The sequence below is a fragment of the Cyclopterus lumpus genome, chromosome 8 (assembly GCF_009769545.1).
Source record: "Cyclopterus lumpus isolate fCycLum1 chromosome 8, fCycLum1.pri, whole genome shotgun sequence".
Taxonomy (NCBI): Eukaryota; Metazoa; Chordata; class Actinopteri; order Perciformes; family Cyclopteridae; genus Cyclopterus; species Cyclopterus lumpus.
The window spans coordinates 2300290-2312446 of record NC_046973.1 but is presented as its reverse complement, the minus strand read 5'-3'; the positions used below and the strand labels follow the sequence as shown (position 1 = coordinate 2312446).

General features: G+C 39.4%; 2 protein-coding genes across 4 annotated transcripts; one reads left to right on the top strand and one right to left on the bottom strand.

Annotated features, from left to right (window-relative positions):
• Window positions 1-346: 346 nt before the first annotated feature.
• On the bottom strand, window positions 347-5029 carry tmem100a (transmembrane protein 100a). The gene is made up of 2 exons (XM_034539933.1): window positions 4788-5029; window positions 347-2622 (listed from the first exon to the last, which is right to left on the bottom strand). Exon 2 carries the CDS (start codon window positions 2532-2534, stop codon window positions 2136-2138), a length of 399 nt encoding a protein of 132 aa, XP_034395824.1. The 5' UTR covers window positions 2535-2622; window positions 4788-5029; the 3' UTR covers window positions 347-2135.
• Window positions 5030-6820: 1791 nt separating this feature from the next.
• pctp (phosphatidylcholine transfer protein) lies at window positions 6821-11729 on the top strand. Of its 3 annotated transcripts, none has more exons than XM_034539931.1 (7): window positions 6821-7017; window positions 7854-7971; window positions 8465-8544; window positions 8625-8796; window positions 9251-9318; window positions 9862-9964; window positions 11327-11729. In XM_034539931.1, the coding sequence occupies exons 1-6, from the start codon at window positions 6889-6891 to the stop codon at window positions 9934-9936; spliced, it is 642 nt and encodes a 213-aa protein (XP_034395822.1). In that variant the 5' UTR covers window positions 6821-6888; the 3' UTR covers window positions 9937-9964; window positions 11327-11729. The 3 variants fall into 3 exon arrangements, with proteins under 3 accessions (XP_034395822.1, XP_034395821.1, XP_034395820.1); XM_034539930.1 differs by having other exon boundaries at window positions 9862-9977; XM_034539929.1 differs by having other exon boundaries at window positions 9862-11729.
• The last annotated feature ends 428 nt before the right edge of the window (window positions 11730-12157 follow it).

Sequence of the window (12157 nt, the reverse complement as noted above, 5' to 3'; positions counted from 1 at the left end):
GTGAGAAAAACAACATACGGATGTTTTAGCGTGTCGAGCTTTGCAGTACGTTTTGATTCGGAGGGTTCAAGTTTATTCTCGACATATAAATTTGAAAACACTAAAATTGTTATCACGTGACTTAAACAAGTTTTTTTTGCTGGAACGGGACATCACGAGCATCACGTCCTACGCAGTCGGTCCCGTTTATCTCCGTTGGGTTGGGGAGGAGGCAGAAATCATAGATAAGATTTGTAAAACCATCATGCGTATTGCACAAAAAGCTGAAGTCGTCCATTTACTCTTCGATATCTGCCCCAATAATCAAGTATCGATCAGGTTCATGTAAACATGGAAACTCGTCGTCCCAACTGTGTATCAATCAGTTTATTAAACCTCATGACGTCCTGGTACATGCAAATGATTACATCAACAAACAAAACATGTGCTACATTAAGTATGTCTTTACAATAAGGAGGTACACTGGACAATAAGTGATCGTTACCCAAAACAATATTCATTTGCCACAATAAGCAGAGCTACTTACAATTCAACCCAGTTGCCAGGAAAAATGTTGCCACGGTCCGATTCTGCGAACCTTGGATACGTTGAATGTCATCATTTTGGCATTTGGTCAGAGCGAGTGACAACAAGCGTCCGTTATTGAATGTTACGGAGTATGATAATGAGTATAAGAAGCCAGTAAGTCCACTGAGGACAGGTGGGAGGAGCGGTGGGTAGGTCAAACACACAGGACTTTCACCAAGGAGACAGCAGTTGGTGTCCTGTGTAAAACCAATATTCATTTTCCAGTACGTCAAGTTTAGTGTTACATTACGTTGTTACATTGCATTAGACTGTTGCATTACGTTGTTACATTGCATTAGACTGTTGCATTACGTTGTTACATTGCATTAGACTGTTGCATTACGTTGTTACATTGCATTAGACTGTTGCATTACGTTGTTACATTGCATTAGACTGTTGCATTACGTTCCATTGTTGTCTTACGTTTTTTCCATTATACGTTGTAATATTGTTATGTTACTCCGTAACACTGTTACCTTGTTCCGTTACCTTGTTGCGTTATTCAGTTTCCTTGTTACATTGTTACGTTACATTGTTACGCTATTCCGTAACCTTGTTACATTATTCCATAATCTTGTTATGATATTCCGTAACCTAGTTACATTGTTACGTTATTCTGTTTTCTTGTTACGTTATTCTGTTTTCTTGTTACGTTATTCCGTTACATTGTTACTTTATATTTTTATACTGTTACGTTGTTATGGTATTTTCTTAACAATAAGCTTTACCAAGTAGTTTTGTAGTCTAAGCCTAATTTACAATGTCACATTGTGCATTTCTACAAGTGTTAGCTGAGGCTGATATTATACTTATTATTTTTTATTTACATTAACATTCAACACACAACTGCAGATGTTTCTGTGACTGGGCTGCAGCATTCTGCATGAATCACTTAGGCTACTTTATTAGTTAATAGACGTTTAATACTAAATATGATGATTATGATACTCAAAGTGCATTAAGAGAATATATATTTAAAGGTTAAATATTCCCTTGATCGTCATGGGCCATTTAATCTGATATGCTGAAGAGAATATGTTGGCAGATTTGAATGAAAATCCTCATATCGAGTACCATACTTCCAGAACAGTGTCCAATCATTCCCTGTGAGATGACCGTTGAGGCTCCACAAACCGATAGGCCCGAGATGAAGTGTGGTAAATGAGGCATGAATCATTGTCCCTGTGTTCTTCAGTTTCCTTCTGCTCTCCTGGGATCTTTCAGAACCGCAATCCCTCCCATCACAATCAAAGCCGTCAGATTAATGGGAGACTTCCTCTACATGGCTTCGCACAGTGGTAATTCATCTTAATTGTGATACATTCCCTCTGGCTGCGTTCCCAGCTCGCCAGATGCTCAGCGTCTGTTTGACTAAATAAATCCCTCACAATGTGTTCAAAGCATCTGGGCCTCGAGAGTCTGCGGTCAAAGCTTTTAAAAAGGTCGGCAGTCCGACACATGCTGGACAACATCTGTCCGCTGGTTCTCCAACCCTCCAAAGAAAGTATAACCTGGGCCTTTTTCTTGCCCGACTCAGAGAAACCAGGACGCGTGTCCACTCGGCGGTTTCAAGTAAAAATACTCCTCTGGTTGACGACCAGAGTGGTTTGGCTCTCCCGTCGCCTCTCCTTCTTCCTCTCCAGTCTCAACCTCCAGCACACGACGCTGGACGCCAGGAGCACCAGGCCGGCCGAGAGGAGCACCAGGCCGAAGTAGGAGATGGTGGACCCGTGCGAGTTGAAGCTGTAGGCCACGGCGGTGACCACGACGCCGGCGATGAGGACCACCACGCCGAAGGGGACGGTGCAGCGGTAGCAGGACAGCTCCGCCCCGCCGGTGGCGGCGGTCAGCTGGACTTCGTTGACCCCCCTGGGGATGTTTACCACGGCGGCGGGGGGCTCGTTGTTGCACGCCTTCTCCGGTGTCGCTGGCGTTCTCATGGCGTCCTCTTTGGCTTCTTCTGGCATCGCAGGAATCAAGGAGCCTTCTGTTTAACCCAACCTCAGATGCCGACGCCCCTTTTACCTCCCTTTTCCTTCGCTAGGGTCTCCCAGTCTGGGGGGGGGGGGAAGAAACCACTGGTGAAGTGAAACATGCCAAACCGGTTGCTCAACCCTGGGACACAAAGACTTTCCTGCATGATGCTTTTTTTTCACAACAACCACATTTCACAATTCCGTCGCCACTTTCTTTCTCCACGCTTTAAAGTAACCCTCTTTGCACAATCCCCGGGCCGGGGGAGGGGGGGGGGGGGGGGGGGTCCGAATGACGCAGGACCGCTCGGCCCCGCACGAGCTGAGACATTCCCTGGAGAGTGCAGGATATGACATTACAAACTGCTCCGTGAAAGTTGAGGAGCTTCGAAAATCACCAGCAATTACACACACACACACACACACACACACACACACACACACACACACACACACACACACACACACACACACACACACACACACACACACACACACACACACACACACACACACACACACACACACACACACACACACACACACACACACACACACACACACACACACACACACACACCTGACTGACAATAAATGGGCAGCACGGTGTCAGTTGTACTTCACTGTCAGAGTTTTCATTAAAACAACATTTCTCTGTTTTGAAAGGTTCCCATCAGGGGGTCGTGACCATGTACTGCTGTGGTTATGTATTATGTACACTGCACATTATTTGACTGTAAAATTCACTGTTAATTACTGGCATTACTTTACCAGAAAGGTATTACAACATGTTCCCAGTAAATCCTTTTACAGTGACTTCCCAGTGGCTTTGTCAGTGTATTACGGTGATGTAGCTCCAGAATAACTGTAATTAACTAACTTTAAGTAGAAGTCTACCATATTAATGTGATTTAGTAGAATACTGCTGTATAATAACTGTAATTAACTAACTTTAAGTAGAAGTCTACCATATTAATGTGATTTAGTAGAATACTGCTGTATAATAACTGTAATTAACTAACTTTAAGTAGAAGTCTACCAGATTAATGTGATTTAGTAGAATACTGCTGTAGAATAACTGTAATTAACTAACTTTAAGTAGAAGTCTACCAGATTAATGTGATTTAGTAGAATACTGCTGTATAATAACTGTAATTAACTAACTTTAAGTAGAAGTCTACCAGATTAATGTGATTTAGTAGAATACTGCTGTAGAATAACTGTAATTAACTAACTTTAAGTAGAAGTCTACCAGATTAATGTGATTTAGTAGAATACTGCTGTATAATAACTGTAATTAACTAACTTTAAGTAGAAGTCTACCAGATTAATGTGATTTAGTAGAATACTGCTATACAATAACTGTAATTAACTAACTTTAAGTAGAAGTCTACCATATTAATGTGATTTAGTAGAATACTGCTGTAGAATAACTGTAATGAACTAACTTTAAGTAGAAGTCTACCAGATTAATGTGATTTAGTAGAATACTGCTGTATAATAACTGTAATTAACTAACTTTAAGTATAGAAGTCTACCAGATTAATGTGATTTAGTAGAATACTGCTGTAGAATAACTGTAATTAACTAACTTTAAGTATAGAAGTCTACCAGATTAATGTGATTTAGTAGAATACTGCTGTAGAATAACTGTAATTAAGCAACCTGGATGGGAACATAAATTACACATTGTTGTTTTTTAAATGGTTGATGCCACCAGTATTCTTTACCAACGTATTGTTTACTCTTCCCAATAAATGCCAAACATTCACTGTTTCCAGCTCATCAAAAGCTGATGCTTTTCGGATTGTGATCTGAATCTCTGACTTTTGGACTTATTACATCTTCTTGCGTGGAATTTATAGTCTAGTTTATTGACAAAATAATTAATAATGCTAGTTGTGCCCTCATGTAGAACTCTGTTTCAGATGGTTTCAAGATGTTTTCAAAGATAAATGAATATTTAGGCTTTTATTTCTGGATGTTATTCAAATATTTGCTCTAAAAACAATTAAAAAAACAATCACAGTATAGTCACTTAATGTCTTCCCTTTGCTCTTAAGGGGATGTGAAACATCTGGGTTGAAGTTTCTTCACCTCATTTTACAAACACATGGACAGTGTGTGAAATGTTTCTTTAGGATAACTGAAGTTATTACTTCTCCTATTAATCTGCACCGTGCATTCAGAGCAGAGGAGCCGCTTCAGCCGGCACTAATCAGCTCGGCGGACGGAAAGGTTCGTTACCTCGCAGCCGGTCTCCATGTCGCGCGCTCCCCTCAACGCTCCTCTGCTGCTCGGAAATATGAAATTAAAAGTGGATGTTTTGGTTCTTCCTCCCGGTGGAGGTCGGGTAAGAGCAGCTCCTCTCCCCGGCGGCTGCAGCCTGACTCCAGCTCGCGAGACGCGTCCCTCTGCGGAGTCCCGATGCCGGTCGGACTGGCGTCCCCCCCCATTGGGGAGCAACTATTTCAAGTATCGATGACTGGAGCGTGAAGTTCAAAGCAATGAGGGGAAAGTAGGAATTTCCGGTTTTTGCTTTTCAAAACAAAATTGCTCTCAGTTTATCGGCAGTATTTATTCTGAAGTTACGATCAGTTAATTTCCGTAGAGATGGAGCTCAATTACTATATTATATTATTTTACATTATATTATTCTACATTATATTATATTGTTTTACATTATATTATATTGTTTTACATTATATTATATTATTTTACATTATATTATATTATTTAGCATTATAATATATTATTTTATATTATATTATTATATTTTACATTAGTTTATATTGTTTAACATTATATTATATTAATATTAATTCTATATCTTTATTCCATTGCATTTCTACTCACCAGTTTGTTACCGTTGATTTTATTTATTTATTTTAAAACGGCATAAGATTAAAACTAGATTAAGAAAATAGACTAAAGTTATACAACCTAAATAGCATGAAATTTGTGATAAATAAAATCAACAAAATATTGTAATTAAATATCACTATTCGCATGTGATATATAGTCTCATGAAGGGCGCCATTTAACAATATGTTATTATTATTATTATTATTATTATTATTATGTGAAGAAAACCATCTTCAACAGTTTCACAACATACAACAAAAGAACTAAAAGCTAACACAGCCACCAACGGGACACCCACAAAACTATGTATCCCATAATGTCAGTTTCTAATCTGGTTAATTAAAGGGTTAATCCAGCGAGTTGTTTGGGTACTCACAGATTGAGAAAGACAAAATAAACTTTCTATTCTCCATTATGAGGCTCTTGTTGACATGACGACATAAATGTCCCACAACAGACGTTTATTTACGGTCGAAGACACACACACACACACACACCTGTTCCACACACACTGAATACATTCACTCTGAGGTTGTTATCTGCCTTCTGTTGAGGGATTATTAAAAAGAAAAATGTTAATCTCTGTTGCATAACGCTGTTTATTGCACATAACCAAATGTGATCTGGTTCGTCGTCTCCTTCCTCAATCACAGTAAAACACGTCTTTCGATAACATTGAGATTAATCATAACGTGCTGAGCTCAGGAATGAGTGTTACGGAACTCTAATGTTCTGCAAAGATTTACAAGATTGCTTCCAGTTCAGTATATCTTGTTCAAATGTCACGTGTATATATACGGCGTATATGACATAGTAGGACGTGGAGAATACATTTGGAGATGAGTTAAGTGAAATTCAGTTGTTGCGGATGAAAATGGACGTACATAAATACAGAAAAGCACAGAAAGTAAAAGAAGTAAATAATAAGGAGGCACGTGAACTTAAATACCATTAGAATAAATACAGAAGCTGCTCGGTATTTGTATGCACAATGACAAAGTGACAGTGGTGTGTTTAATAGCAGCAGAGTCAACAGTGTACACCAGAATAATATATAATACGTAACGGTACTCAGTGTGTTGATGTAAAACTAGTATAATATCAAATTAAATTAAATAATATGATGCAATTTAATAATACGACATTATATTATGAAGAACTCAATCCAACATATTTACATAATAATAATAATAATTGTTATACATTATAGAATATGACACAAGTTGTGCAATAAGTGTAGTACTATAGTATTGTATATCCTCCTGTATAGTATAATACAAGAATAAAACATGATATGGAGTATCCTACAGCAATATAACATATTAATCTAATATTAAAATACAATATGTTGTTATACGACACATGCACATCCAGTCGCTTCGCGCTCACGTCCATCACGCGCCCTCTTATTTTGAAAAGCAGCGACCGGAAGGCGCGGTGGTCTCGTTGAACGGACAGGTCGCGTCGGGGAAGCGGAGCCGTCATGTCGCCGCAGTTCACGGACGAGGAGTTTCAGAGCGCGTGGAGGGAGCTGGACGAGCCGCGGCTGGAGGGAGGATGGGAGCTGTTCGTGGAGACGATGGGGGTGAAGATCTACCGGCTCTACGACAAGGTAGACAAGCACCCGGAAGAGCAACCGGAAGCTCGCGACTGTGGCGGTTTGGGGGTTTTCATCCTGCAGAGTCTGCAGAGTCGGTATCCCCCCCCCCTCCCCCCCTCCTCTCCCCCCCTCCCATTTCCTGCCTATCTATACGAAAAAGATTGTTATCTTTTTAATGTGGTTCATGCATGGCGACATTTAATACACGCGCACCTAGCGGTCAACGTGGGGAATTAACCCGGAAGTTGAGAGCGACAGCGAGATTTTCTCCACGGAATTTGTTGTCCATTCCCTTTTTTTTTACTGCTCTTGAATTATTATATTGTATTCTATTATTATCATATTATATATATATATTCTTGGTGATTTTTAAAAAATATAAAAAATAGGCGAATCATGTCCACAAGTTGACTAAGTCCATGTTTTATTTATTAATAAAAAAAGACATAATTAAATAATAATAATAAAGTTCAATGGACTTTTATTAAGAGTCTTGTGGCGGTAATTGCCAAATTTATGGGGTTTTTTGGTACTTTTTTCTTCACACGCAATCAGTGACATGAATGTTTTCCGGTTTATTAGTGTGAGAAGCGTCCACACCTGTTTCTGCGGTTTCTTTTGAATCAAAGCCAACACACACACACACACACACACACACACACACACACACACACACACACACACACACACACACACACACACACACACACACACACACACACACACACACACACACACACAGGGTGTGACGCAGACTGGCTCTAATCACAGTCTGTGTGTGTGTGTGTGTGTGTAAGCATGTAGTCTGCTTTTGGTACATAAAGAGAACTTGAATGTGCTGTTTTCAGGAAACCCGTCTGTACGAGTACAAAGTCTTCGGCGTGCTCGCCACCTGCACTGCAGAGCTGTGTGCAGACGTCTACATGGACCTGGCCTACCGGAAACACTGGGACTCGTATGTGAAAGGTATAAACAACAACAACAACAAGGTTACTTTCCATCCACATGAACTTCTGATTGGTCTTTTAAGTTCACACGAGTGTCATCAGCCTGACGCTCCCCACGGATAACTTCCCTTTTATATTTTCTGTTGTTTAATTTTGCCATCCTTGTCTTCATGCACCTCTGCAGCAACGCAGGTAACTTTGTCGTCGTCGTAGCTGCCAGTTTGAGTTCACGTAGTTAATCATAGTTTATGATAATTAGTGATCGTATTAGGAGTTGAAGTAGCTTTCCTTTCCCCCAAAGTGGTACTTTTTGTTGTATATTATTATTACTTCTAATTGCATAATTAAGTGTCTGCCTTTTTTAACTTGTCCAACACACCTCTTTTATTTCCCTTCCTGGAGAAGAACAATGACTTCTGCATCCACCTATCAAATATATATATATATATATATATATATATATAGCATCTGTTGTTTAGCTGCTTTTTTTGCATTTCTTTTCAATATTTTAGAGCTCTATGAAACGGACTTCAGTGGACAGACTGCGATCTACTGGCAAGTGAAGTACCCGTTTCCTCTGTCCAACAGAGATGTATCCTTCTGTTGGACGCCAGCACATTTCACCTGGTGAGAACCCACCTGTTTAGAGCGCCTTCCCTTAACGGCGCTCAGTACGTGTACGTGAGGGAGCGGCGAGACCTGGAGGTGGACGGCAGGACGGTGCGCGTGGTCCTGGCCAGGAGCGCGCCGGACCTCCCGTGTGCAGAAAGCGGCGGCGTGCTGCGGGTCAAAGACTACAAGCAGAGCGTCGCCCTGGAGAGCGACGGAGGCTGCGGGACGAAAGGTAGTGATGGGACGCTATATATATATATATATATATATATATATATATATATATATATATATATATATATATATATATATATATATATATATATATATATATATATATATATATATATATATATATATACATATAGCACATTTTGGGCATTTCCCAGAATTAGATATAACTAGAAGTGGAAGTTTTAATGTATATTTTTATCTATTTTTTTCCCCAACATTAATATACATAACAACGCGGCAAATATTGGCCTGGAAAGCTAAACTTTTCTTGAAATTGTTATTTTAAAAACAGAATTTTAGTAACGATAACAAGATATTACCACATTGTCATGAAGTGGTTATTATCACCCAGCCCTTCGTCTTTTAATGTTAGCTCTTCTATTACTGAGATGATAAATAAAATGATTATCTGCCGCCCTAATATCAACAATAAACGTATGTTTTGTTTACAGTGTTCATGAATTACTTCGATAACCCCGGTGGCAATATTCCTACCTGGCTGGTGAACTGGGCAGCGGGGGTGAGTGCACATGTTTGATTTACTGGATTTAGAGGCCGTTAGTTCCACGAGAAAGAAAAAAGAGTTTGGCAGGTTCATATTTTCTCAATTAACTTTTTCTATTTGTGGGATTTGAACGGCTGCTGGTGGGGATTCAGATTTTTTAGCTACGAGTCTTTTTAATTTCCTGATTTTTCAGATTTACTGATTTTTGCCATATATATATATATATATATATATATATATATATATATATATATATATATATATATATATATATATATACCCCCCTTCCCCCCGGCACTGACGTTTTGAATCTGGTGCACATGTTGGACCCGCCCAAACCGACCTTTTCCATGAGGCATTTTAAAGCTCCGCCCCTCCGCCCGCTTTATGGTTCTCCGTCGTTATTGTCAGCAGATGTGTTGCCTGGGCGACGTCAAAGAGCCCCTCCCTCTTCTCTTTGGGTGTTGCCCCGCCCGGGTGGCACATGTGTTCATGATGGATGCTCTTTTGTGTGTGTGTGTGTGTGTGTGTGTGTGTGTGTGTGTGTGTCCTCAACAGACCGGGGTCCCGGACTTCTTAACCAACATGCAGAAGGCCTGCAGCAAATACGGCGACTACCGCCAGAAGAAATGACTCCCGGCGTTCTGGCTTCCCCTCCACGGTATCCTCGTGCTGTACGTGATCAAATGTGACTCCCCTGAACGTGGCGTGGGCGTCGACTCGTGGGCGCGGTGGGCGTCGCCCGGCGTGTGAAATCGATTCGGTTTTTAATTGTGCCGTATTAATCAATACTCTGGTCTCCTTGTTGCTGTCGTGTGTGCAATCAGCGTGAGCTTCGGCCCCTGAGGGATTTAGGAGCTTTCATTAAACCTTTTTAATTTTTTTTTATTCGTGTTGATTTTAAAATACTAATATATTTGATTACTTTTGGGTTCTATGCGGTGGATCAATGATTAGTTCAAATTGCAGCTTTCGTGGATCGGATTTCATCATTTTACCTCGTTTTAAATTGGTTTACTATGGTCTAACCTTAGACCCAGGACATGGTCTAACCTTAGACCCAGGACATGGTCCAACCTTAGACCCAGGACATGGTCCAACCTTAGACCCAGGACATGGTCCAACCTTAGACCCAGGACATGGTCTAACCTCACACCCAGGACATGGTCTACAAAACCTTGAATAAAAACAGATTAGCACTTCAGTGGCATTTGAATGGCACTTACTTATGGCATTATGGTATTACTTATGGTATTACTTATGGTATTACTTATGGTATTACCTATGGCATTACTTATGGTATTACTTATGGTATTTTTTTAGTTTGGCTTTCTTGAAGAAACATTACTTTCTTGATTCTTGTTCTTAGTTTGTTCTTGTGGTTTTATGCACTAATTCTAAGTCGCTTTGGAGAAAAGCGTCAGCTAAATATCATGTAATGTAAAAGAAGAAGAAATGTGTGATCCATTTTTCAAGTCTGATTTTTACAAAATTATTTCCTGTGTTTGCAATTAGAGAACGAGTAAAAATCTTTATAAGTTCCTGAGAACTATCCTGGAAAAAATTTTGTTTTTAATTCGCGAAAAAAACAACACCAAAACTCTTGTGGCCAAAATTAGTATTACAACAAACATTTAAAATGCACCTGACAAACCAACGTATTCATAGATGAAAAGAAACAAATACACTTAATTTGTTTTCCGGTTAAGCATATAGATATTTCTCTTTTCATCTATGAATACGTTGGTTTGTCGGGTGCATTTTAAATGTTTGTTGTAATACTTGAGCGAGATGAGCGTCGTGACGGATGCATCCGGTCATTTTTCAAAATAAAACATCTTTAAGAACTTGATAATCAATCAAATATGTTTTCCATTCATTCTTTCTCTGTGTTACTGGGGATCTTCTTGCAGGAACTTGGAAAGATGATTCTGATTAATCCTGTTTGTCATAAAGAAAGAACACTATTCAGAATACGATCACTAGATTATAATTTCTTCTTTGTTTTCCTTTTCCCTCTTAGGGCGTCCATATGAATGAGAGGGATGTAATGGGATTTGATTTATTCTACTGTATGTTTTGGTCACTGGAATCTTTCTACGGTCCATTTTGGATTAATTAATTAATTTTAATGAAGTGGAAATTACATATTTGTACTTGGGGAGGAACTTTGCCTGATGAGCTTCTCGTGATTCATTTTCATGCGTTCATTACTGATGCAAAGATCATGTTATAAAACTCTATGCTGATTTATTATGGACACAAATGATCAAAGATACAATCTATCTGAGTCAATAATGTATTGATTCAGGCTGTACCTCAGTGCTCCTGTTGATTCCGGTGAACGTGGTTAATCTGGTCACGAAAAAGCCTATTACTATGTAATATTGCTGTGTTATTGGAATGAATAAAAGTTTAATTTTAAATGTGGCAGTGTAATGTTGTCTCACAGTTAGGATGCTACCATGGAAACCCCGGGAAACACTGATCGGTGCGAAGCAACTGGGTGTTTGACTCCATGAAAGTTCTGGACCATTTTTATTTCATCCAACAACTTAGCGACCTTCCAGCCATGAGAACGCAGTCCGTTCTCCGCGTGAAACGAGGAGTCAGCGCTCATTTATCGGTCACGTGACTTAATAATGTATTTAGGGCACTTCCATGGTTATTTTAACCCAAAACACGATTCTTTCCTGAACCTAACTAACTAACTAATTAGTGTAGTTGTCTAAACCCAACTAAGTAGTGTTGTTGTCTAAACCTAACTAAGTAGTTTAGTTATTTAAACCTAACTAAGTAGTTTTGTTATCTAAACTTAACTAAGTAGTTTTGTTATCTAAACCTAACTAAGTAG

Bases quoted from the DNA above. Each gene is read 5' to 3' on its own strand.
- pctp (XM_034539931.1), top strand. From the start codon at position 6,889: ATGTCGCCGCAGTTCACGGACGAGGAGTTTCAGAGCGCGTGGAGGGAG. The intron at 7,018-7,853 runs GTAGACAAGCAC...TGCTGTTTTCAG, and splicing joins TCTACCGGCTCTACGACAAG to GAAACCCGTCTGTACGAGTA. The intron at 7,972-8,464 runs GTATAAACAACA...TCAATATTTTAG, and splicing joins CTGGGACTCGTATGTGAAAG to AGCTCTATGAAACGGACTTC.
- tmem100a (XM_034539933.1), bottom strand. From the start codon at position 2,534: ATGCCAGAAGAAGCCAAAGAGGACGCCATGAGAACGCCAGCGACACCG.